Raw genomic sequence first — 24,821 nt, forward strand, 5'->3', positions numbered from 1 at the left:
TATTCACAATTACTTTTTTTTTTTAATCCAAGTTGACTAAGAGTGTCTTTTTTGAAAACCCAGATTATCGAGTGTGTGGCTTCAATTTGAATTATAGTGACCGAACGCCAGATTCAGATTCAACTGGTGCACGGAGGAATGTGATATCACACTTTCTCGACTTCAAATCAGGCAGAGAAGTGACCTTAACGTCACTTTGGAATAAATCTGTGATGCTTTTTTCAGAGCCTTGGAGTCAAGCTATGACATATCCACTAAATAAAATGCATATGAATGGTAGCCATTTTTTGGAGTATCATACAATGCTTGAGCATGCAGTACATGCAAAATGCTCTCTAACATGTAAGTAAGTGTACAAGTGATAAATGTGCTATGCAACTTAAAACAAAAGTTCTCATCCTGAATTCAAAGAATCTCTTCAGCAGTTCATTCAGGAAGGGAAGTGTACGCCACTGAGGAAATCACGCTCTTTCTCCTTTTCATAGCCAATCAGCATCAGGTCAGAGTGGTGACCTCCGGCTGAGCATAGTTTCCCGTGGCCGCAAGGATGTCTTTACAGCTCTCTGTCAGGAAACACAAAGGACAGAATGACAATGAAATATAGTGACTTAGCATAAAAAACACTGAAACTGACCCAAGCGAGTGTGCTATAACCTAAGAACAACGGGGTCACCACCCTTCCCTCCATTATTAATTAATCCTAGGAAAGAAGAAGCCCTAAATGTGGATGCATATAATAATAATAAAACTAAACGTATTTCTTGACTATTAAAATCTTTATTTTCAACAACCAACAAATCAGTTAATATTTTAACTCTATTTCACAGACAAAAACAATACTTTTATTTGAACTTCACATGGGAGCCAGATGTTTCACTGTGACCATCCGTGTTGTTAATGGAAACCTATTAGTGGGAATCATATCTGAGGAATCACTTGGGAATATGGCGGCTCGCTTGAGCTTGGAAAACCTTCCTCTTCTCATCTGTATAGCTTCCTGCCACTTCCTCTTGCAGCACTTGAACTGTTTGCTATACTATTATGCACACAAACGGGTGGTTATCTCATCACAAATACACAAATACAATGTGCTTTTGAATCCCTGTGATGACCTTAGTCACTGCAAAAGCACTGTCTTTTTGTCCTGTTCCTGATAACCATCCAGGCATCTTCAAGCCTGCATCCATCTATCTATTCCTCTAATTACAGCCACACTGCCCTAGTGAAATATTAGATGTACCTTTATATCCTGTAACCCTGTAACTCACCAAAACCATCTCCCTTTGCCACATAGCTCTAAAAAGCGACTTTCAAATGTTGGCTAACAACTGAGTTTTTTTTCTTTTTAATTCTGCACTGAGCACTAAACACTGAGCACTTCTTGCAGATAATGTGCACTAAAATGTGTTGTGTACGTGTGATATAATCCACTGTAACAGACTGGGATATCATTATGTACATACTCACCAGATACCAGGCTAAGAATTGAATTACCCCCCCTCCTCTCTCTCACACACAGATTTGTATTAAGGTGTTCTGGCTTTTCTCATCTTCCTATTGTTTTTGTCTCTGTGACCAGAATAGCGCTTATATGGTGATCTCATGAGCTGACCAGACAATTTTCCATTATTAGAAAGCTCAGTATGAAACCAAGGTCGGACAGTTTCACCCCATTTGTGTCATTTTCATTGTGTTTGTGAGGCTGTACATTTATATAGTGACAGATTACTTCGTCCCCTGAGTAAACCTGTCCACAAACATCACTTCTTCTCATTTAGGACAGATTTAATTGTGCATGCTTTTTTTATTATATTTTATTTTGTTCATATGACAACATGCCATTATAACTAGCACCAATTTACATCAACATCTTCAGGCAATGACAAGTTATTCAGGAACATTTCTGTATAATGAGCTGTTAAAAAAATACATGGGTGTACTCTCCTAGGAGAAAAGCTACCATAAGTGCTCCAGTTATGATAAACCCTGGTAGTGAAATAAACCTCCGCAAAGTGCAGGGTTTCAGCAAAACACCTTCAGCAATGTTGGACTGTTTGCACACAATTGTCAGGATGTTGACTGGATAGTGCTCAGGGTGTCAGGAATCAATCCACGGCTGCCAAATATAGAGCCTCTTCTCACAAGAGGCTTTTGGGTAGTTTGGAAAGCTCAGACATGAGATGCAGCGGTCATTCAAGCAGACAGAGATGGCAGGGTCACAGCAGAATTACAGCAACTTTGTCTCACCCTCACCCCCCATCTTCTGTTTAAGAATAATAGCGTTGCATACAAACGTGTAGCTTACACGGTTATGTGTGCTGATGTGATCTAGAAGTCAATAAATAAATAAATAAACAATTCAAGTCATGATTTTCATCTTGTGTCTTTAACTGTATCATTTTTTCCTCACATGCTAGGCTTGGTACCCTGCGAACACTTGTGCACTAATCCTAACCTGAGTACTAACTGTGCACACAGAGAGATTGATGATGCAATTAGGGCTCAATTGATTTTCTATTGATCTGAGTGGTAAATAATGGTTGAAACAGGATTTACTCCCTTAGAGGTGAAAGACAGGTGTTTGAATTCAATTCAATTTTATTTATATAGCGCCAAATCACAGCAAAAGTCGCCTCAAGGTGCTTCATAGATACAGAGAAAAACCCAACAATCATATGACCCCCTATGAGCAAGCACTTTGGCGACAGTGGGAAGGAAAAACTCTCTTTTAACAGGAAGAAACCTCCGGCAGAACCAGGCTCAGGGAGGGGCGGGGCGATCTGCTGCAACCTGGTTTGAAGGGTCCTGCGAAACATTCGTTGTGCTGTTCATCTCTCTGTTCTTTTTGTTAGATCAACTATAAGCACAATTTATGATGATTATTGAAACTTTGCTACAAGTAACTACTAATGTTTTACATTTCTTAAACATTTGTGTTTTTGTGTGTCATTTTTTACAGGTATTCATATCTTGCCACACAATGCACACTCCATGTACTGTAGGTATGAAGTTTAGAATAGCTTATAAGCACCACTGAAAGCATCTTAGCACTCTGCATACTCAGAATCAGAAAAAAGACAAAACACTGTGTTCCTTTTAGCCTTGCTAGCAGCAGGAAACTGTGATGGCATTATCTGTCAATCACTCTGTCAATCAAACTCACACTTCAGGTAAGACAAAAACATTCATCCCACAACTATACAACATCTTTCCCAAAAAATTGGTAAAGATATTCATGTTCCCCTCAGGGCTAAATATTTTATAAAAGAAAAAAGAAAACATTGCTCCTCTTCTCATTTTTTTTCTCCTCAATCTGTGAATTATTCTTGTAGTATAAAACAAAAACATTAAATTCCCTTTAACTTTGTATTCTTCATGTATGTCATGGAACCTGGGCTGTTGCCTGAGCTTTGAATTTTTGTTTTGTACAGTCTTTGTTTAGCACATGTTTCCTACATGATTTCTTCAAGATTAGTTGTTCAATCCAGTCTTTCGGTTTCTTACTATTATTTTCGCTTTATTTTGCAATCTAGTTTCTGTTTGTCGGCATGGTTATAGTTTAACTTTAATTCCTGCCCCGTGTCCCCTCATATCTTGGTGTTAAGCCTCTCTATGTCAAGCGTTTCCCATTTGTTACTTATTTTGGTAGCTGTTGTGTTCTTGTCGTTGTGTTCTTGTTGTTGTGTTGTGTTCCTGCTTGACTTCCATTGTCTCATTATCTTTAAATAGCTTCAGCTGTGTTTAGTTCCCCACCTGTTTCCCCTTCCCTCGTTGCCTCTTGCATATTTAAACTCTTTGATCTTTAGTAATTATACTTACTATCATAGCTAATTTATAATATAAGGTGTAATTTTAACATATAAGGTCATAATTTTACATAAAATCAGGAGTTACGTATTGATGCAAAAAATTGGTATTGTTAAAATTTTAGCATGACGATGTTGAAAATAGTCAATTGTCTCCATATTTTAGAATAAACTGTGTAGAAAAATCTACATGCATGTACTCCATAAGTGAAGTTAAGGCTAAAGCCAGCAAGGGGTAATGCTAGTCATTGCAAAAGAAAGTGGAATTGTTTGTGAAAATGATCCTACTTTTCTTTTGATTTTTTTTACCCCAGTTAACATTTTTCCAACAACTTTACTTTGTCAGTTGATGCTTTAACATATCTTGAATATAGCAACAGTGTCATGGTCCTGGGCCATGTTGGCCCAGTATTCTTAGTTTTCTTGTATTTTTGTATTTTGTTCCTTAGGCCATGTTTCCTGAGTTGCCCTGTTGTGTTGTTCCCTAAGTGTTTTCCCTTCGTGGCCTTTACCCCCTGTGTGCCCCTCTGTGTATCTGTGAGCCCTCGTCTCTCCTTATGTTTTATTCCATGTTTCCCCTGCCCGTTATGTCTAAGTTCTCCCCGTGCTCTCTCTCCCCCCTGTGTGCCCTCTGTGTATTTATGAGCCCTCGTCTCCCTTTGTGGTTGTTTCATGTTTCCCCAGCCCGTTATGTCTGTGTTTTCCCCGTGCTCTCTCTCCTCCTGTCTGAACCTCTGTACTTCCTGTTTGACTGCCCGTCTCCCGTCAGTGTTATGTTCACCCCGCCCTGTCTCGTTATGATTATCTGTGTCAGCTGTGTTCCCCGTGTGTTCCCACTTTCCTCGTTAACCCTCTGTGTATTTCTGTCTGCGTCTCCCTCTGTTCGGCGTCGCGTTCTCCCTCATTGCTGTGTGGATTCCCTGTGTCTCCCTACGAGTGTTAGTTTATTGATTCCCAGTTTAGTTGAGTTCTGTATTTCCTATGTTCTGCCTGTCAGCAATAAAGCTGCTTTTGAGTTCATCCCCGTGTTTGTGAATCTTGCGATTGGGTCCTCCTCCCGCCTGCCACACAGCCGATCCATGACAAACAGTGGTCCAATTTAGAGTAAAACAGACACTAAAGCGGGCTATGCTACCATAGAACTGGAAGTTATTTCTGTGTGAGTATGCAGTATCCCTCAGCTTGTCAGTCATATCCAACCCGCACTTATTTTTTCAAATCAACAAGGTAGTGACAGCCAAAATGCTAAACTTGGAGCTTCATATCTGGCTCAAATGCAGCATGTACGTACTCACCAGTTTGAACGCTGGGGTTCTCTGAGGTTAGGAGGAAGCAGGTGCCCTCTTTCTTATTCTTGTCTCGACCTCGGGAACACCGCAATGTCCACTTTTCGCTGGGGGACAGCGGCTGGGTCAAACTACAGCCTTCCTCATCTGAAAGGGCCACATTTGCATCCCCGTTCTGTTTGGAGTCTGGACAGGAAGACAAAAATACATGCCAACATAAATGGCAAAGTTGATACAGACCCGAGGGCCCACACAAAGGCAGACAGAGGTATATTGCACAAAACTGGTATTTTTCTGTGATGAAATCCAGTTTGACTGAGATGCTAGGAGAGGTAATTTAATCCCGGTATGATGCTGTCATTGTGACTAAGTGCAGTTCATCTGTCAAGCAAACTCTACAAAACCTACAAAGTACAAGACTTGAAACACGATAGCTCTTTGTACTACTACTACAGTGCAACATTGATACAGTGCAACTTAAGATTAAAAGGTCAGTTTTCATGGTTCACACATGATGCATAAGTTTGTCCTCCAACCTACTGCAAGTGAATGGATGGGGTTTTTTGGTGCTGCCAAGAACAATTTCAAGTAATAAAATAATCTCCATAGACTGAAACACTTTTTTTGCCCCCACTACTCTTAGTGAGGCCACAAAGAGAACATTTGGCAGGAAGCATCTCCAGTGAAACCATGTTACTGCTTAAGGTTAAATAGTGTGTGCTTCAAAAACAAAACTGCCCCAGAAAACCTGAGCACGTGAAACACCGTCACCTGCATGGTAGCCACAACAAATGGTTTGTGAGAAAACATGCCTCTGACATTTTAGAGAGTTTAAAAATTGTACTGTAGCCTCACCTGAGCGGTTCCTACTGATGTTCTCCTCAGGAGCCAGTGGACACGTGTCACTCTGAGTACTGTCTCTGTGCGAGTTTGTTTCTGACTTCCCAAACGAGGCTGAGTCAGTTGGAGCATCAGGGTTTGGGTTGTGCTTCTTCTTCTTTTTTGGCAGCTTCTGTTTTGCCATAGCCAGCGAGTAGTACATCCCAAAGTTATTGACGATGACGGGAACCGGCATAGCAATGGTCAGCACCCCAGCCAGTGCACAAAGTGCCCCTACCATCATGCCGAGCCACGTCTGTGGATACATGTCTCCATAGCCCAGTGTGGTCATAGTGACCACTGCCCACCAAAAGCTGATGGGGATATTCTTGAAGTGCGTGTGATTGCAGCCTGTGGGGTCATTAGGCTGGATTCCAATACGCTCAGCATAGTAAATCATGGTGGCAAAGATTAGCACACCTAGCGCCAAGAAGATAATAAGCAAGAGGAATTCATTGACACTAGCCCTCAACGTGTGACCCAGGACACGCAGGCCTACAAAGTGGCGCGTCAGCTTGAAAATCCGGAGGATTCGAACAAACCGGACCACACGGAGGAAGTTTAGCACATCATTGGCAGCTTTGGATGACAGACTTTTCAGAGCCAACTCCAGGTAGAATGGTAGAATGGCCACAAAGTCAATGATGTTGAGCGTGTTTCTGATGAAGACTACTTTGTCTGGGCAGGATATTATGCGCACCAGAAATTCAAACGTGAACCAGACTACACAGATGCCCTCCACGGTGAAGAGGACTGGGTTGGTCACTATTTCGTTGCTTGTGATGTTCTTTGTCATGTTGCCCTGTACAACATGGTCCGTCCGGTTTCGCACTTCATAGAAGGCATCGTGGGTCTCCAGGCAGAATGTGGTGATCGACACCAGGATGAAGAAGAGAGAGGCAAGTGCAACTCCCTGGAGGAGAAAGATAATGACTATTAATCAATACAATGTTATGTCAACCCACAATTAGTGAACAGCCAGTATAGGGTTTCTAAAGCTCAAACCACCATCTGCATGATGCGCCCATGCTAGAAACGAGTTTTCAATTAACACGATATATAATAAGACCTCTTTTATCTTCAAACTTCAAAGTTTAAAAAAAAGGATGTGCCAATCAACTATCGTGTGTTGAAGGATTTTATTACTGGGGGAGGTAATGAGCGTCAGTTGACTGACAATAAGCAAACACTGTATTTATGTATCACTGGAAAACTTAACTCAGGCACAACAACTTAATGATTTAAGTTTGTTGTGACTGATCATTGCCTGTGAAGCGAGTTTCACATAGGAGGATAAAAATGAGCCCTCAGTATCCCCAACTATACTGACCGAATGCAAAAAACGCAGGTAAAAAAATAACAATATGACACATACAAACAACCAAATTATATCTGGAATCATTTCCAGAGGAACATTTGTCCAGTAGCTTGACTAATGCAGCAGCAAGATAGCTGTGAATTAATAAAGTTAACATTTATACTCAAACAATTTCCCAGGTTTAACAAACGCAATTTTTTAAACATGTCTCCATGTAAAATTTTGCCAAGTAAACTAAACCCAAATCCAAAACCTTCACAATCATCCACTAATCATCTGTGTAACTGAGATGAAAGCAAAGGTCCTAATGAGTTCTCGTATGGCTTGCTGGCATGCGCTTTCATAATTACTTACAAAGTGAATGTATTTTTTGAACCAAATGCAAGAACATGTTATGAATAGTTAAGCTCAAGAAATAAAAGCTCACAGTTAGTCATCCAGTCCAAGTGAAACCCTCCCTCAGAAACATCAGACTCATTATTCTACCACTTTGCCTCCTCAGGGCATGCTATTTACCTGTCAGGAAATAATGGTTCAGATTGTCTTCAACAGCTCTACTTAGTAGGTGGCATTTTCTTTATGCTTATTTGAAAATGCTCTTTGTCTGTGGGAGAGCGAGGACAATGTTCTCAGAGAAAACAGACCAATTTAACACCAATTACTTTCCATGAACGTATAGACTGAACCATGCTGACAGAAGACGTGATTCTAATAACGCTGGCTGAGACGGGCACAAACAGCAGGGGGTGCTAATACAGTAACAACACCTGCAAAAATAATATGAACAGTCTTTAACATATCATTTTATTTATTTATTTTTTACAACACAAATCACTCTATGACTCACAAAGGAAACAGAAAGGGGAAAACAAGCAGAGTGTCCTGATGCAAAACTGAGAGGAGAGAATGCTGAACGCCTTACAGCCTCCGTACGTGTTTTAGAGCATGTGTTCTGCATGCAAGCCTTCCCTTGTATGAAAAATAGGGTCAAATAGCTTTTATGGTTGCTGACAGGCAAAATGAACAATGTGGCTCCACAGCATTCACCTGGTCCAGCACAATGGCTGTGCGCGTCTATGTTTGTGTTAACGCTGTGTGCTTACTCATACATGATATGTCTTTATTGTTTACTGATACCTGGGCAAATTGTAGTGCCTCTCCAGCCTTTCTAACCTTCCAGCTGGATAAATATGTAACTGGAACTTGCATGCACTTTGCCATTTTTTCTCCCTTGAGGGAATCTCACATATGAGTCAGCTAAATCTCATGAGGAAAAGAACAAATACTGCACTGAAAGGCTCAATGGGGACATTAATTCACAGTGGAATTAGACTAAAACAATAAGAAGTGGACATCTGATGGAGTTGGAGTAAACTTGATACTGCACACTTAAAAAAAACAAACCCTAAATAGATAAATCAACACGCATAACACATATTGTGGAGCTTGTAACCACTAAAACCTTTATATTTGTCCCTGTAGAACACTGAGGTGCTCACTGCTTTGATCCCCTGAGAAGATGACGACTGAGGCACAGGACTATTGGGAAGGAGGTAAAAGCAAAACTGTGCCCCGGGAGGATCTCCTGCTCTGCAGGCACGTTTTCCCCAAACATCATCAGCACTAACAGTGCTCATTATGTGAGAGTCACAGATCGCAAGAGACAAAAATGATGTTTAACAATTATTTTCTTTTAGTGACTGAAACTAAGGGGTGTAACCATGTCAACATAGACTCTAATAATAAAAGCTTTTAATTAAGCGCTAATTTATCTCCATTCATTGTATCTAGCTCACAGACATGCATACTCATATAAAATATATTTTCAATGTGTCGTCTCTTCAGTGCTTTCCTATTAGAAAGCTTTTGCAGACAAGGGCCAGATATGCAGCCGGCACCAAATAATTAAGCTTCTCTGAAGACCCGGCCACTTTTACAGCACCTCATTTTCCAGGCTCAATTAATAAAACATGGTGCCAGCATTTCATCAACCCCCTCTGGACTTCCCATTGTCCCAGTCCCTCTTCACGTGCTGTATGAGGGTCTCAAATGTTAACCCTGAAAGGTGGAGCTCCGTGTAAACACCAGACAAAACCTGTTATAGGACAACAGCGCAAGAACTGATTATAGATATATATGTGTCAAGATAAAAAGGCCTAATAATTTTTTATACCAACACCATAATTATATGATAAAGCTAAAAAATACCCCAATATCTATACATTTGCCGGAGCTAAAAGTAGCTTTTCAGATGCTGCTAGTTTGTTTGAATGTCTCATAAAAGGCTCTCACTAGTCATCTCTTTCCATCTGTCAGCAGTGAATTATATCAAGAGGATGTTGGAGTGGTGGTGTTTGTGGTAGCTCAACCAAATTTACCCCCTGGCTTCCCGCCTGAATACAAAGTTAGCTTTGCATAATGGAAAGGCAACAGAGCTGACTCCAGTTTCTTTAGTGGGGGGTAGAAAACTTGCACAAGATGTATGCTTTGTAATTACACATTTACACAAGCTGCTGTACAATAACTCTACCTAAATACAGCAGAATACCAAACTGAATAATATCCAATCGCTCTAACTTTAAGTAAACGAGAGTAACAGGGCTTCCAAACCATAAGCCCAAGTTGGACATTATTATGTTAACTACTTGTTTTAGGCGTGGCAGCAGAGCTGCACACATTAGCCACATATTCATCTAATGACCTGTCAAGTCTGCTTATGCTCTGTAAACCCATTCAGTCCAGTCTGGTTCCAATCCACTCTTTCTTCACCCCCATCCATTTACCTTATCTCATTGCTCTCTATTCCCATCCATTCATCTTTTCTTCCCTCCTCTCATCTCCTCTTATTCAATCATGGGCATCCCTCTCTTCTCTTTCTTTTTCCAGGTACTATCTGGGGGCCGTAATCAGCTCAGGTGACACAACACCTGCCCCCATATTGAGCCTCCTCCTGCCATTAACTCCAACAACTTCCTCCTCCTACGTTAATTCCCTTCCCTTCATCCATCCATCCATCCTCAACATTCAATACTTTGTCATTTCACAAAAACCTTTAATCACACATTGTTAGTATAATTGAGTGAGGAGTAGAAGACCATTATTTGTAATGAGGAAAGAGGCTGCACTCTCCCAAGCAGCTGTGGAAGTCATAATGGAACAAACTACGCAGAATTCCCACCAGGTTGTACAGCAAATGTCTAACTGACTAGAGACAGGCGTTGTGACAGCGAAAATTTAAAGATCCTTTTGAGATCTGTTGGAAGGATCTGCTTTGAATAATAGCTGCTGTCTGATGGTTTCATAAAAGTTCAATTACCTGGTCATAAATTCTTAAAACTACATCTACGTCTCTTCCCTCACTGAAAGACCCAGAATATATAATGTGCAAAGCTCTTCTCAAAATAAGAAGCAGACAGACTTAACTACATATTCATTACTTCCATGCTAATTAATCTTTTGTGATATCTATCTATAGATATATATAGATTCTAGATGCTATTCTTTATTTAATGTGAGGGTAGAAAACACACATCACACATCAGCTACTGTATCAGGTCATTCCTGAGTTCTGAAATGTGTTCCTTTATGCACATTTTCATGCCGCACAGTGTTACCAAAGACATCTTCTACCCAGCAGTAGAATTTAAAATCTGTACGTGTCAAACTGCAGGTACAAACTAATCACCACAGTGAAACTCCATCATTAACACCAATCATCACGCTTTTAAGTGTGGAGGTAGTTTCATTTTGTGTGACTCTAAATTCACATTAAAACACAGAAATATTCAGATGACACAGAAGTGTTAATACATCTTGTTGGTGCCATTCCTGAACCTGTTGAAGAGGGGGAAAATTCTTCCTCCTTACTTATCATCACTTGCAACAGTGTTTTAAAATAAAATAATGTTTCATCATTAGTCAGATCCAAATGTTGGCTGCACACATCTACTGATAATCTATTTTTTCCAAGTGCCATTAATTATTCTGGTGAGTATAAATAAAGCTCGCTCTGGAACGGTTCGCAGCCAAGTGTGAAGCAGCGGGAATGAGGATCAGCACCTCCAAATCTGAGGCCATGGTTCTCAGCCGGAAAAGGGCGGAGTGCCCACTCCGGGTCGGGGACGAGTTCCTGCCCCAAGTGGAGGAGTTCAAGTATCTCGGGGTCTTGTTCGCGAGTGATGGGAGAAGGGAGCGGGAGATCGACAGACGGATTGGTGCGGAGGCTGCAGTGATGCGGACGCTGCACCGGTCCGTCGTGGTGGAGAGGGAGCTGAGTGTAGAGCCGCCACCCTCCAAAGGGTGGCTGGCCATCCGGGAGGGGCTCAGAGTAGAGCCGCTGCTCCTCCACATCGAAAGGAGCCAGCTGAGGTGGTTCGGGCATCTGACAAGGATGCCTCCTGGGCGCCTCCTGGGGTTGGTGTTCCGGGCATGTCCCACTGGGAGGAGGCCCTGGGGCAGACCCAGGACACGCTGGAGAGATTATATCTCTCGGCTGGCCTGGGAACGCCTTGGTGTTCCCCCAGATAAGCTGGAGGAGGTGGCTGGGGAGAGGGAGTTCTGGACTTCTCTGCTTAGGCTGCTGCCCCCGCGACCCGGCCCCGGATAAAGCGGATGAAGATGGATGTATGGAGTATGAATAAACATTTTTCTTACAGCTGAGGAAATGGTTGGACTTTTGGCTTTGAAAAAAAAACCTAACCAAACAGAAAGTGCTCCTGTGGTATAACAACAGATCAGCAGTCACTTTGAGTCCTGTGGTTGTTCAGGAGCTTGTGATGAGCTTAAAAGGGTCTGACAGCAGTCAGTTTATTCAAATGCCAAACAGTTTATCCCACAACTAAACAGAGCTGGGTACTGCAGCCAGAAGCATCTCTACAGGGAAGAATCTCAGGGGGCCTGACACACGCAGTGACAGCTACTCTTCTCATAAAATAGTCAGTGTAAAGAGTGCAATCACATGACACAGCCTGACTTTACAGCTCTGTGCATGTGCATCATGGCCCATTCACCTGGGGTTAAAGTGAAGTCTACGATGTGATATTTCTGTTATTTCTATACATCCATGTAGGTGACTGTTTATCTCAGTCAGTAAAGCTTCCAGTATTTAAATGTATGTGTATAGTTTATTTAAGAGCTGACATAACATCACGTTTGTAGTCCAGCAACAGATACTCAACGCAACACAGTCACCTTGTTGGAGTGATTGCCATAAGGACTCTTTACAGCCAAAGCACTGTGAGGCCAAGCGAGCTGTATGCCAGAGCTTTTTATTTTTCAGCTTCTATAATCTTGCTGGGGTTGAAAGCTGAGATCGAGACAATATTTAAGTAGCTTAATAGTTATTTGTAAATTTTGAATCTTTCCCAGTTATTTCTGGCCTGTCTGAAATACTTCCATTACCTGCTTCTTGTTTTGCCATAATGGGGATAAATTACATCTATTCGTGGTACTTTTGCTCAATTTTAAACATATTTGTGCTTAAGTGCTTCTGTGTGATTCTGCCTGTTTCTGCCATTTGTATGAGCAGAAATGCTGCAATTTCTGATGACTTTTGCTGACATTTCACCTCTGACACTGTCCTTATACCACTGTTCAGATCAGGGATGTAACTGGTAATGACTGTAATCTGATGACAGCTGAGCTGCTGCCGTCTGCTGATCAAGGCCATACGATCTTACTCAAAGCTCCAATGGCTAGTGACAGTTAGAGCCTCTTCAACCAACTGCAAGAATAAACGGACACTTCAGTTGTTATTGATATATTAATGTATCGATAACATCTATAGTGATATATTGTATTTGTAATAACTGGGTATACTTATATAAAGTAAACTTCTGATGCCACATATTACTATTTTCATACATGCAACTTTTACTTTATAGTCAAAACTTGTAGGAAAAAAGTAAGAATCTAAAAGTGTGACTTTATGTTGCTACATTAATTCAGTTTGAGGTTTTTTGTTTATTAATCTGCAGCCATACCCTCGTATGGTCAAGAGCTCTGGCTAACAACCGAGAGGAGACTGCAGATACAAGCTTTCTCCAAAGTTTGTCTGAGCTCAGCTTTAGAGATCAGATGAGACGTTGAGTCATTTGGGAGAGACTCAGAGCAGAGCCACTACTATTCCACATCAAAAGGAGCCAACTGAGGTGGTTCAGGCATCTTATTAGGATGTTTGCTGGACGAGGTGTTCCAGACATGTCTTACTGTGTTGAGGTCCCAAGACACACTCGAGAGATGATGTGCCTCTGTTGGCCTGGGGTTGCCTTGGTGTTTCCCCACATGAGCTAAATGAGGTGGCTAGGGAAAGGAAGGTCTCGGCTTCTCTGCTTATGCTGCTGTCCAACCCAGCCATGGATGGATGGATGGGATGTTTTTTGATATCTTTGTCTCCTGCTAAGATCGCTTGACATCATTTGAGACATTTATTTTATTTTTTATTATTTTAAGGTGCTTTATTCATTTTAACTAAACAAGCCAAAAAACATTGAATACTATATCATCGCTTTGTATAGTTGATGCAGAACAGTGATTTGTAAAGACACATGCAGCAGGGACAGAGAACGTCACATTCATTAGGAGACATGTTTTGAATCAAATGGAGACCTTCTGTCTTTGGCTCGTGCTTTGGGTTGCCACTTGATCAACAGTTTGTTTCTAGGCTGATATATACAATAGATATTTATTATCTCTATTTATTTTTTTTACAACAAAGTGTGGTAGATCTGAGAACTGCAGAGCTGATAATGATTTGTGGATTGACCACTCATTCATTTAATGATATGGGGAAAATATTAAGTAGTCGACAGCAACGGAGTAGAGAGACACATTTGAGGTTATTTAATACATAACCCGATATCAACAATCTAAACGTGGGGCAAAGAGGATGCGAGGATGCCCAAACCTGGATTGGATGGAGTCGACGTTTAAATGGAAGTTAATTTGTTTTGTGTTTTTTTTATGTGGTTCTCTTTTTACACCTGAGTGTAAAACAACTACCACTGACACGGGTATATATGCATGCATATCATCTTTTCAGCCACCTTTCTCATAAGTGACATTTGTTGACTTTTGTAAACTTTAGACAACCAAAATGCCAAATTATGGGAGAGGGGACAAGAGGATAAAAATGTTGTTCAGTCCAATATAAAGCGAGACACCTGGTCACCCTTTTAATACTGCAGGTGCCAAAAAGACAATCCAAGGTCACTATGCGTGAGCGTCCAGACAGAGCAGAGGTCCCCAGAGGGGACAGCAGCCAGGTCCCAGCTGGGAAAAGCAGAACAAGGAGCCATAACATGACACACAACAGGCAGCAGGCTGTGCATAAGTGCACAGCAGCTGGAGAATCCTATCACAAGCATCACCTCCAGCTGTTGAACAGTACACTCTGTTACTAATATGGACAGGCTATATGCAGAAACCAAAACAATGAGCCTTCTGAACAATCAGCAGCTCCAAAGGCAATGACAGCAGCTACTACCGAGATTTTCTTAGAATTCATGTCACACTTGTTCACGTCTGCAAGCCGGGACGTGAATGAATTAATCTCCACTCCTCTCCCGGCTATCTGGAAAGGAGTGGTTCATTACCAGATATTTATAATTTATAGATTCATGGAACCAGAAATATTTGACAAGCTGGTAGCGAGCATGCATAAAATGAGACAAATTTTTTAAGGAGATCTAAGGGGCAGTTCTAACATTTATTTCCAAATCAATTAAAAGGGGCATTACGTCACCTTCAGTTTTAACTACCATTCATTTCTGATCAGGGTGTGTTAGCAGGGACACAACATAAGATTAGTGACACGGTGCCTCCTCCACAAAACAGAATATACTTAATAAGGAGGTGGAGAGATCTGCATGGACAAAATCAACCAGTGTTGTAACATCTAGCAACAAGTCACAAACAGCCAGCACAGCACCTACTCTGTGAACACTCGAAACATGTGGATAGCATCAGTTGTCTCAATACAAATCTCAACCTCTGGAATTGCACATCTGATGCCAAATACTCCACCAAACGCCTTCCTTCTATTTACAACCACCGACACTCTCCAGCCAGCTGAAGTATATGGGATGTGGTTGAAAGCTCTGGCACTGACCTTTGAGCAAAGACAATCCTGTTGCAGTATCTTAAAATATTGACTGAAGTAATTCCTAACAGCTGAAATTAAAAAAAAGAAAAAAGACTGCACATATATTTGATGTCGGGATTTCAAAAAAATAGTGCAAAGTCAAGCCTTTCAAATGTCAGAATGCATGAAAATAATCAATCAAATCCTTTCAAGTGTCCTCTAATAGCAGCCAGTGAAAAGGAGCCTTTGGCAGATGTAAAAATGTGCAGATGCATTAAGTTAAACGTATTATATCAATGCGGCATTCAAATAGCTTTAAAAAAAAAAAATCTGCATCAATAAATGAAATAAAAAATAAAGAAACATGATATTTTCAGTAATGCATATTTATTTATTTTTTTGTCTGCAAAACAAAGTCTGCAACTATGTGCAGGCATCCCAGACACTGAACTGTTTTCAGCAAACAGCTGAGAACTGAGCAGAGTAAACAACCAGTATAATCACACAGGATTATATCTCTTTCACTGAGACCGGTGGCTGTTAGAAAGTCTCCTTAACAAGGCTGTGCTGCTTTGATGATGTGCGAAAAATCAAATCCTGTGTTCAGTTCACAGAGCAGCCAGGAGAGAGGTGTTGGCATTGTGAAAGCTGATCCCAGAAAGGTTAGTGTTTCACTCAGAACACACTTTAATTATTTGTCAGCTGTGCATCGAACTCTGGATGTTTTTCATAACCAGTAATGTGCAAAGCTGTGATCATCAAGCTGTGATGTGATCGATAGTTAGTTCAATATCAATATAGTTTCAATGAATTTATATAGCATAAAAACACAAAAACAGTCTCCTCATGGGGGCTTTAAAAAAAACTGAGTCATGGTATGTAATCTAGTTTAATGTCACTCATTAAAAATATATATCTATATGTATATCTGAGACAAAATTCAATCAGTCAAACAGGAAACTCAAAATGCAGCAGACTTCAAGAATCCCACATCAGTCTGTCGCTTGGTTTACTGATATTAATTGATTTTTGCCTCTCTGTGGGAGAAAAATGCAATGCTCTTTTCTGTGGGAAAGACAGCTTTAATTGTTCACCACAGATTAAAAATGTGTAGCCCATTACCACAGCCGTAATTAATTATAGTCAACAAGCCTGGAACTAATGAAATATTGCATTATGGAAGAAAGCGCTAGTCTAAACTTAATGCTGATGTCAAGTCTAACTGTCACATGTCACAAAAAGGATTGCAAAGAGATGTTTCCTCAGAGCCTCTTTATAGATGATATAGAGACTCTCTGGATATAAAATCCTATTATGAAGCCTCCAGCTGAGCTTTTTTTTAGTTATCTTAGATTTTTTTGCAATCAGACATCACAAGCCAGCGACCGACTGACAGTTAAACTGAGGGACATGATGTCTGTGAAGGTTCTCAGTCATCCAGGTCATCGTAGTCAAAGGAGCTTGCAAAGAAAAGCGTCTGGACTTCTTTAAGTTACTTGAAGACGTTTCACCTCTCATCCGAGAAGCTTCTTCAGTTCTAAGGTCAAATGGTGGAGAGTCCCAGATATAAACCTAGTGAGAGTAACCCCCCACAGAGGGACAAAAGGACCCCCTGATGATCCTCTAATCGCCTGAGCCAAGGTGTGAAACTGGGTGTGGGTCCCAATCAGCCAGAGTTTCGGGTGAGTTCATTGTGAAACCTGGCCCCACCTGGCCCCCCACGTCTTCAAGTAACTTAAAGAAGTCCAGACGCTTTTCTTTGCAAGCTCCTTTGAGAGACATGATGCAAGTTCATAGGCAAAGAACTGTGTCAGTGACACAGGAACACAAACCCTTTCATTGTCTACCTGCACACTGATTGGGGACCACAGAAAAATAAATTCCAAAATGTAAGACTTTAAGCTATGAAGTCATCGGGATGGTTTCAATGCTAAAAGAAATGAGAAAAAAATGCAGGTTTAAGGCACTTTAATGTTGACCTCACTTTTCAAACCCAGAGGCTACATCCATATTTTATAAAGTCTATGCTTTGCCCTCTGTTGGTTGATTTATGCAGCCAAGTGGGCAGCAGCACATTTAGACCCATATTTTTTCATCAGCAGAGACAACTCACCTCCCAATGGACTGTGGAGAAGATCAGCAATCTTTAATACAGATACAGACAATGATGAAATAATATAATATCAACACGACCTATTTTCTGTACTTTCACCAAAAACAACAAAAACAACAACAGAAATGTGTTATTTATTAGAGGTTGTTGAAAGTATTTAAACCTATTTGTTTAATTCCACTTTAAACTGATAGACTGAACAATTTAGGACGAGCTTGTGGCTAAATGACGGCCCAAACATAGCCTGTATACAGTGGGTAAAATAAGTATTGAAAACATCACCAAATTTCTAAGTTAATATATTTCTAAAGGTGCCACTGACATGAAAATCTCACAAACTATCTAGTCCACACATACAAAGAAATGAATCCATAGATGCCCATAGTTTATGTGTAATAATGAGAAATGATACAGGGAAAAAGTATTGAACATGCCTACTGAAACGTATTTAATACTTTGTCACAAGCCTTTGCTGGTGATGACAGCTTCCTGTATGGAGGAACTAGTCACATGCATTTCTCAGGTACGATTTTGGTCCATTCTTAGAATCCCTTTGGTGAGAATTTCATGTCAATGGCACCTTTAGATGTATTTAATTATAAAATTGGTGATGTGTTTAATAGTTATTGTATTATAGTATGTATAAAAGATGGACATAGCCACCATGAAACCCCATAATGATTTGTGCATTCTGATTTTAGCCTCTGTTGTTGTTAGGATTTTTTGTTTGGGGCTTCTTCTTTTTTTAAAGAGAACATGACCATTTTTAGATTCAAGGATGGAACTGATCAGCTAATGCCCGTACCATAGCCAGTATAAAACATGGATGTGGCTTCAGAAAAATTAAGCCAATGCAGAAGTGCTGCAAGTTATATTCTATATGAAGACCAACAGATGATGATAGCTGTGATTACAAAAAGATTTCTGGTCCTATATAACTGTATGGGACAACAGTTTTCCATCGTAACATCTGTAAAGATTTTCCTGCTAATGTTTTTGGGCTCAGCCACTCATTTTCAGTTACACTGACTGAAATCTACTTTAAAAATCGAATTTAAAATCAAGGGGTCATCTGTGTGCCTCATCCACTAATGCCCTTTCAACCACAAGATCTTAAGGAGCATGCAGTTTCACAGTCAGACCTGCCTCTCCTCGCCGCATCCAATTATTTGCAACAAACCTAGCACATTCTGGAGTCATAGTTTGAATGGTGACCGACTTGTATCGGACTGTGAAAAGTGTGGCACAACCCATAAATGGGGACAGTTTGACCTTTGACCCTCAACACAATCAATTTTTTTTTTTTTCCCCCCCAAACAGAGAACTTTGTCCATGCTAGCCATTATAAAGAATGCATGTTTAACACACTGGCTTCACTTTTTAGGACAAGTTCATCACATACATTCGATGTAACCAACAGATCAACAGTTCAATAGTGCAGAAAAAATATATCTGCAATTTTATGTACATATGAATAAGTATTAGCTACTTTCAGCTGCTCCCTTGTTACTACTTGTTACCACAGTAGTTCCACACGTTTGATCTGGCAGTTTTACACCTTTCCTGATGCAACCGCAAAGATGATTTGTGTCTTCAGCTGGAATAGAAGCAGTGACCTTTCATTCGCCAAGCGAATGTGTAATCCACCACGCTATGGAGCCACTTTAATGTGAGTGTAAACACTCTGAAAATTAGACCTGAGAGTAAACACGTAGCAAAGCTGCTACGCTCAATGGGGCAGCCCTATAAGATCACGTGGTGTCTTTGATGGCGCTAACATAAAGAGCCAACATACAGGTGGCTACTTTTCTTCAGTAAATTGAGTTGAAAACAGAAGCTGAGAAGAACCTGAGGAGAAATTCTTTCTTGGTCTAACATAAACTGGAGATGCATAAAATGTATAGTAGCGCATTCTTCTGGGCTCTATTAAATGTTCCCAGGGGACTGCACTCTGTGAACTCGCAGTATAATGGCCTCATGTGCTCGCTTTAAAAGAGCTGCATCTCCAGTCTTGGTTGATCCCAAAGAGGATGTGGCTTACATGATGGACAGATTAACTTCCCTCCAGCTTTTAGGAATCACATTACCTGAGATGAGCTTAGAGGCTCTCTGAAATAAAAAGGCCATAAAGGTAATGTGAGTCCCTCAAAATTCAGCCCCACATCCTTTCAGAAAGCATGCTCTCAGAATGCACACAGAGTAAACATACATATATGAAGTGGCTGGAATGGAAATGGATAAAGAGGATCTTATCCATTTCCATTATCCGCCTCCCTTCTGCAATATTTCAGAAAGCTTCACATGTAGATCTTTCACAAAACTTCACAAATCCTAATTGATTAATTTACAAATATTCAGCGGTGAGAGACAGACGTGATTAACTGGCAGGCACAGCGCGGGTCATCTTCAGACGACACCGACGCAGTGGCAGCTGTGACTCAGAGATGTGGGCTCCTCAACAGCGACAGCCTGCGAATGCCACCTGGACGAGAAGCTAAAATAAACACTATTTGTAGTGTCGCTGGCGTGCAGCGGGAACATTATTCTTCGGCAATGCTGTGAGAGTGTTTGAACAGACTATTCAACTGCACAAACAGACAAATAGAAATTAGAGTTAGCATGAGCCCCTCTCCTTCCTGAGCTAAATGTATTTTTCTTTCTGCCCGATGAAAGCTCCTGGCCTTTTGCCGAAAAAACTCTTGCAAATGATACTCGATACTTGCTTTCATGTTTACTTCAATAAGCATCCTGCTTTTGTTGCTGAGCCATTAGCTATAGCATGCTTTCAAAATGTTTACAGCAGGATGATACCCCCCGTGGAAAGATGGGAACCTTTTTTTTTTATAAACCAAATCTGATAAATAACTGAGATCTCTGTTTTTTGGGGTTGTTTTTTTTTTATATATCATGCAGATCTTTGCATAAAACCTTACTCACATGTCACTTAGCATTGGCAAAAGCACAGTCAAGTTTCTTAAAAAAAATTTTAACAAATGATTAGCTTTTTTTTAGCCTTTTAGCTTTTTTTATAGCACTAGTGTAAGTACAGCAGATGTCCATCTACTGATTAATACGGTGTGATTTACGGTACACGGGTCTATGCTTCTGCAGCCTTTTAAACACTCATCTTTCTGAGCACCTTTTGAGTGCAAACCTTGAATAGGATGTGTGGGAACACTTCACCGGCTCTGTATTCCTGTCATGAAACAGCATTTTTGCTATTTTCAGTATTTTGCCACAATTTCGTAACGTATATTTAGGGGAGAAAAAAAAACGTTATTCACATGATTGAAAGAGATGTTTAGCCTCTCAGAGAAAATTCAGGTATTGAAATGCATTTTAGAAAAAAAATGAATTTCTTGTACAGATCAATACATAAATATGTAATGTTTTATAGCTATCAACAGCACAACAAATGTGTGGAGAGCACAGTAAAAGGTTTGGATCCTGAAGAGCTCAGGTCCTTAAAAAATCCACAGTACTTAGCATCGCTTTTTCAGAGTGAGGCATCATGAAGCTTTTTGTGTGTTGTTTTTTAAAACGTAAAATGTTTAACTCATGGATTTTCATATGCTCTGCAGCTTTGACTGATGTAGAGATCTTACTTTTTAACAGATCCCTGCACTTCCTAACTTCCAAATACTGCAGTCTGTTTCAATTTCTTTTTGTTTCTTCATATGATATTAAACAGAGACAGACCTCGAGGTCTAACTGACCATTATTATGTACACTTTGCTTTGACTGCCTGCACTGCCTTTTTTGCCTTCAGAATCGCTTTAATTCTTTGTGGCATAGATTTAAACAAGGTTCTGGAAACATTGCTCAGAGGTTTTGGTCCATATTGACATGACAGCTTCACACAGCTGCTCCACATTTGTCTGCTGCACATCCATGATGTGAATTTCCTGTTCTACCACAACTCAAAGGTACACTGTTGGATTGAGATCTGGTGACTGCGGGGGTCATTTGAGTACAGTGAATTTATTGCCATGTTCAAGAAACCAGTTTGAGATGATCTGAGCTTTGCGACATGGTGTGTTATCTTTGCTCGAAGCAGCCATCAGACGATGGGTACACTGTGGACATCACGAGAAGCAGCCTAAACTCATGATACAAGGCAGGAGAGATCCGTGCTTTCATGTTGTTTATGCCAAATTTGGAACCTAGCATCTAAATGTCACAGTATAGATTAAGGCTTGCTAGATTGGGCAACATTTATTCTGTTTTATATTCACCAATGTTAGTGATCCTGTGTGAACTGTAGCCTTAGTTTCTTGTTCATAGCTAACAGGAGTAGCACCCGGTGTGGTCTTCTGCTGATGTAGCCTACCTGCCTTCAGGTTTGATGAGTCTTGCATTCAGATACGCTTTTCTGCTTACTTTGGTTGTAAGGAGTGCTTATTTGAGTTACTGTTGCCTTCCTATCAGCTTGAAGTAATCTGACTATTCTCCTTTGACTTCTGACAACAACTCAGAGAAGTGACTGGATAGACTGTCTTTTTCATGTCATTCTCTGTAAATCATAAAAATGGTTGTGTAGGAAAAGCAGGTCATCTTGACCATGTTTTCATGCTTAAATGCACTGAGTTGCTGTGAAATAGCTGAATAGTGTATATGTCTAAAATCTTAGTAGATGTCTGTCTTGGACTAAAGCAAAAACACTACAGCATTCTCATATATAACTGTCTCAAAAGACCTAAAAGGCATACCAAAGGACTCCCCCACCCTCAGTGGCGTTCTGAAAGATATATTTTCATTTGCTTTTTGCAGCTTTGGATGTTTGCTTTTTTGTTAAATGTGTGATCATTTTAACTCAGTGGGGTTCAAACAGTTTCTTAAATGAACTCACGACTACACAGACTCCTGCACTGTATGGTGTAAAAACTGCAGTGTAAGATAATAAGAAATGCTTCTTAAAAGTATAAGCAGCTGTCAAATAAAGAGTGTTTGAATGATGGGCTAAAAAGATTTTTTCTTTGTGTATTGTAGTAGATGTATAGAGTAGCAAAACAGAGAAAACATGTACTGAAGAACAATGCTAGAGCAGATGTTACATGCTGAATTTGGCTGCAAGACTTTGCTCCAAGCCAGATGGGATTGGCTCCAGCTGCTCTACCAGCCTGAATTGGAGAAGTGGAAGACAACGGATGGATGTACTATAAAGCCTGACTTCATAGCACAGAAAACTCTCCAAGGTCAGACTCTTAGCACACTTTTTGAAACAAAAGAGAGCTTTCTACATACTTTTGTCAATTTATTATTTCAATCTATTCAAAACTTGTCAAACAAAAAGAATATTAATCTCTAAACTATCATTTATAATTCATTTGTAATTGTTTAAGACTAGTGGTTGCATAATGTTCCTTTTAATCCTGATGTTCAACTAAAAAACTATATTTTTAACAGTCAGTGAAACTAATGTAAAGATATAAACTTTGGCCTGAAAGCTGTCATGTCCTAAAAACAGACAGACAAGGCGCAGACTGGATAAATACAGACAGCTACAGCCACGTTACAGTTTACAGATCTGTAGCTGCATCAGTAGCTGCTGCAGCCTGACTGGCTGACATCTGTTGATTTGGACAACATGTGCGCCTTTTTTCCTAGTTGGAATGACACAGCGGGCTTTTGCGGACGCACTCTGACATGTGGCCGTTAAAGGGCCGCCTGCTGAACTCACCCTGGCTGCTCTAGATGAATACGGGTCGTCAAACAGCGCCCAGATCTTTGGCTGCCAAACTTCGCGGCAGCCTCTCGACCTGTTGGGGACGTCTTCGATGCCGAACCTCCTCGGCATCTCTCTCTCGTCGTCGGTGTCTTCTGGGTCGGGCGGTTCAAATATCTCCAGGGCCTCCTCCGCGTCCCGGTGCTGCCGGTAGGTCATCCAGCAGCATGGCTCCACGTCAGTCTCGTCTATACCCCAAAACGCCAGCTCTTCCTCGAATAGAGGCCCGCAGACGTCAGCCGGGCAGTGCAGCTTGCCTGTCCGGTAATAGTTGAGCACGTACGCAAAGATGCCGGGGTGTCTGTCGAAGAAGAACTCGGTGGCACTCGGGGACGCAATGTCTGAGTCGGAGCTGACCTGCGACTCCGAGTCTGCTAGCCATGCCAGGCGCGTCCCCGGCAGGGTCCTGAGGGTGCTCTTGTAGGTCTCGTGTCGAGTGCCGCCTACGTTAATAATAATTTTATCCGAGTCTTCCCCTCTGGCCATGTCTTCCTTCAGACATGATTTAGACGGAGGTTTGTTGCCTGACTTGCGTCCTCGGTAAGACGAAACACAAACCGAGCTTATCATTTAGAAGCAGTGGGAGCAGACCTACTGGCTGTTCGCCCCTGGTTCAAACTGTTGTCCGCTGGAAAAAAAAATCAGAAAATTAAAGCAAAGTGAGCCTTCATTTCACACCCATGTGGCTCGTTTATTGCTGATTGTTAAGGTGCATAGTAATGGTAAAGCGCGATGAAAACCACCTGTAACCAAACTCAGTCTGGAGGCTGAAAAAAGCAAAACGCGGGTGGTGGAACTCGATCGGTGTTTGTAAACGTTTTAGTCGAATAGATTGGACAAGGTGTTTTGAGTTGTTGCCTCCAGATGTTATACTTAATTCCTGTCCACGGGCGCAAAGATGTTGGACTTATTTCCCGTCCACGAAGACATATTATTGCCAGGGAAAAAAAGAATATTGGCTTTTACGCATGGTATTTCCTATAGGAGAAAACGCTAAGTCAGAAAACATGTGACGATCATCTCCCCCTTTCTAAAAAAAAAACAAAAAAATATCCAAATTCTGCAGCGCCAAAATCAAATCCACAACTAATATTGGCAACTTTTCTCGCCCCTGCTCGTGATTTGGAAGTCAGAGATTGATCCACTGGTCCAGTCCATCTAATCATGCAGTGAAAAATTTGACAGATTTTTCCTCCTCAGATTTGGTCGTCCCGCGTGCCAGATGTGGGGTTGTTTTCCAGCTGAGATCTGTTGCTTCTCCACAAGTACCCTATATCTTCCCCTAGCGACACAGCCCGGTTGGATGGTGCGCTCAACTGCCTCAGCAGTTTAACCCTTTGTCTGCCGAAGCCTGGCGCACTATTGAACCACTCCCTCTAATTAGACCGAGAGGATGGACTGGTGGTGAGGTGTGCATCTTTGTGTTTGTGCGTGTGCGTGAGAATGAAACTCGGTTTAATTAAGCCCGTTTACGCTTTGCAGCCTTTATTGTACATATTCAGCTCTGAGTCACCATGGGGACTACTGACCTCTGATTTGTCACCAGCACCTGTAATTGTGTAGCGTCACATTAAGGAAGCGTGCCAAGGGTATAAAACGCAAACAGCCGTGGGG

At 41.1% G+C, this 24,821-nt stretch overlaps 1 protein-coding gene across 1 annotated transcript; it reads right to left on the bottom strand.

Annotated features, from left to right (window-relative positions):
* Window positions 1-495: 495 nt before the first annotated feature.
* On the bottom strand, window positions 496-24,081 carry kcnc4 (potassium voltage-gated channel, Shaw-related subfamily, member 4). The gene is made up of 4 exons (XM_085345642.1): window positions 23,163-24,081; window positions 5,948-6,884; window positions 5,102-5,278; window positions 496-563 (listed from the first exon to the last, which is right to left on the bottom strand). The coding sequence occupies exons 1-4, from the start codon at window positions 23,775-23,777 to the stop codon at window positions 496-498; spliced, it is 1,797 nt and encodes a 598-aa protein (XP_085201768.1). The 5' UTR covers window positions 23,778-24,081.
* Between the last annotated feature and the right edge of the window lie 740 nt (window positions 24,082-24,821).

The sequence above is a fragment of the Diplotaxodon limnothrissa genome, linkage group LG20, assembly GCF_057381915.1.
Source record: "Diplotaxodon limnothrissa isolate DT_005_m linkage group LG20, D_limnothrissa_male_GT1.1, whole genome shotgun sequence".
NCBI classification, from domain to species: Eukaryota; Metazoa; Chordata; class Actinopteri; order Cichliformes; family Cichlidae; genus Diplotaxodon; species Diplotaxodon limnothrissa.

Excerpts from the sequence above, each read along its gene's own strand:
- kcnc4 (XM_085345642.1), bottom strand. The coding sequence starts at position 23,777 with ATGATAAGCTCGGTTTGTGTTTCGTCTTACCGAGGACGCAAGTCAGGC. Across the intron at positions 6,885-23,162 it reads ATTCATCTAGAGCAGCCAGG|GGAGTTGCACTTGCCTCTCT; the intron begins GTGAGTTCAGCA and ends TTTCTCCTCCAG. Across the intron at positions 5,279-5,947 it reads CATCAGTAGGAACCGCTCAG|ACTCCAAACAGAACGGGGAT; the intron begins GTGAGGCTACAG and ends CTTCCTGTCCAG.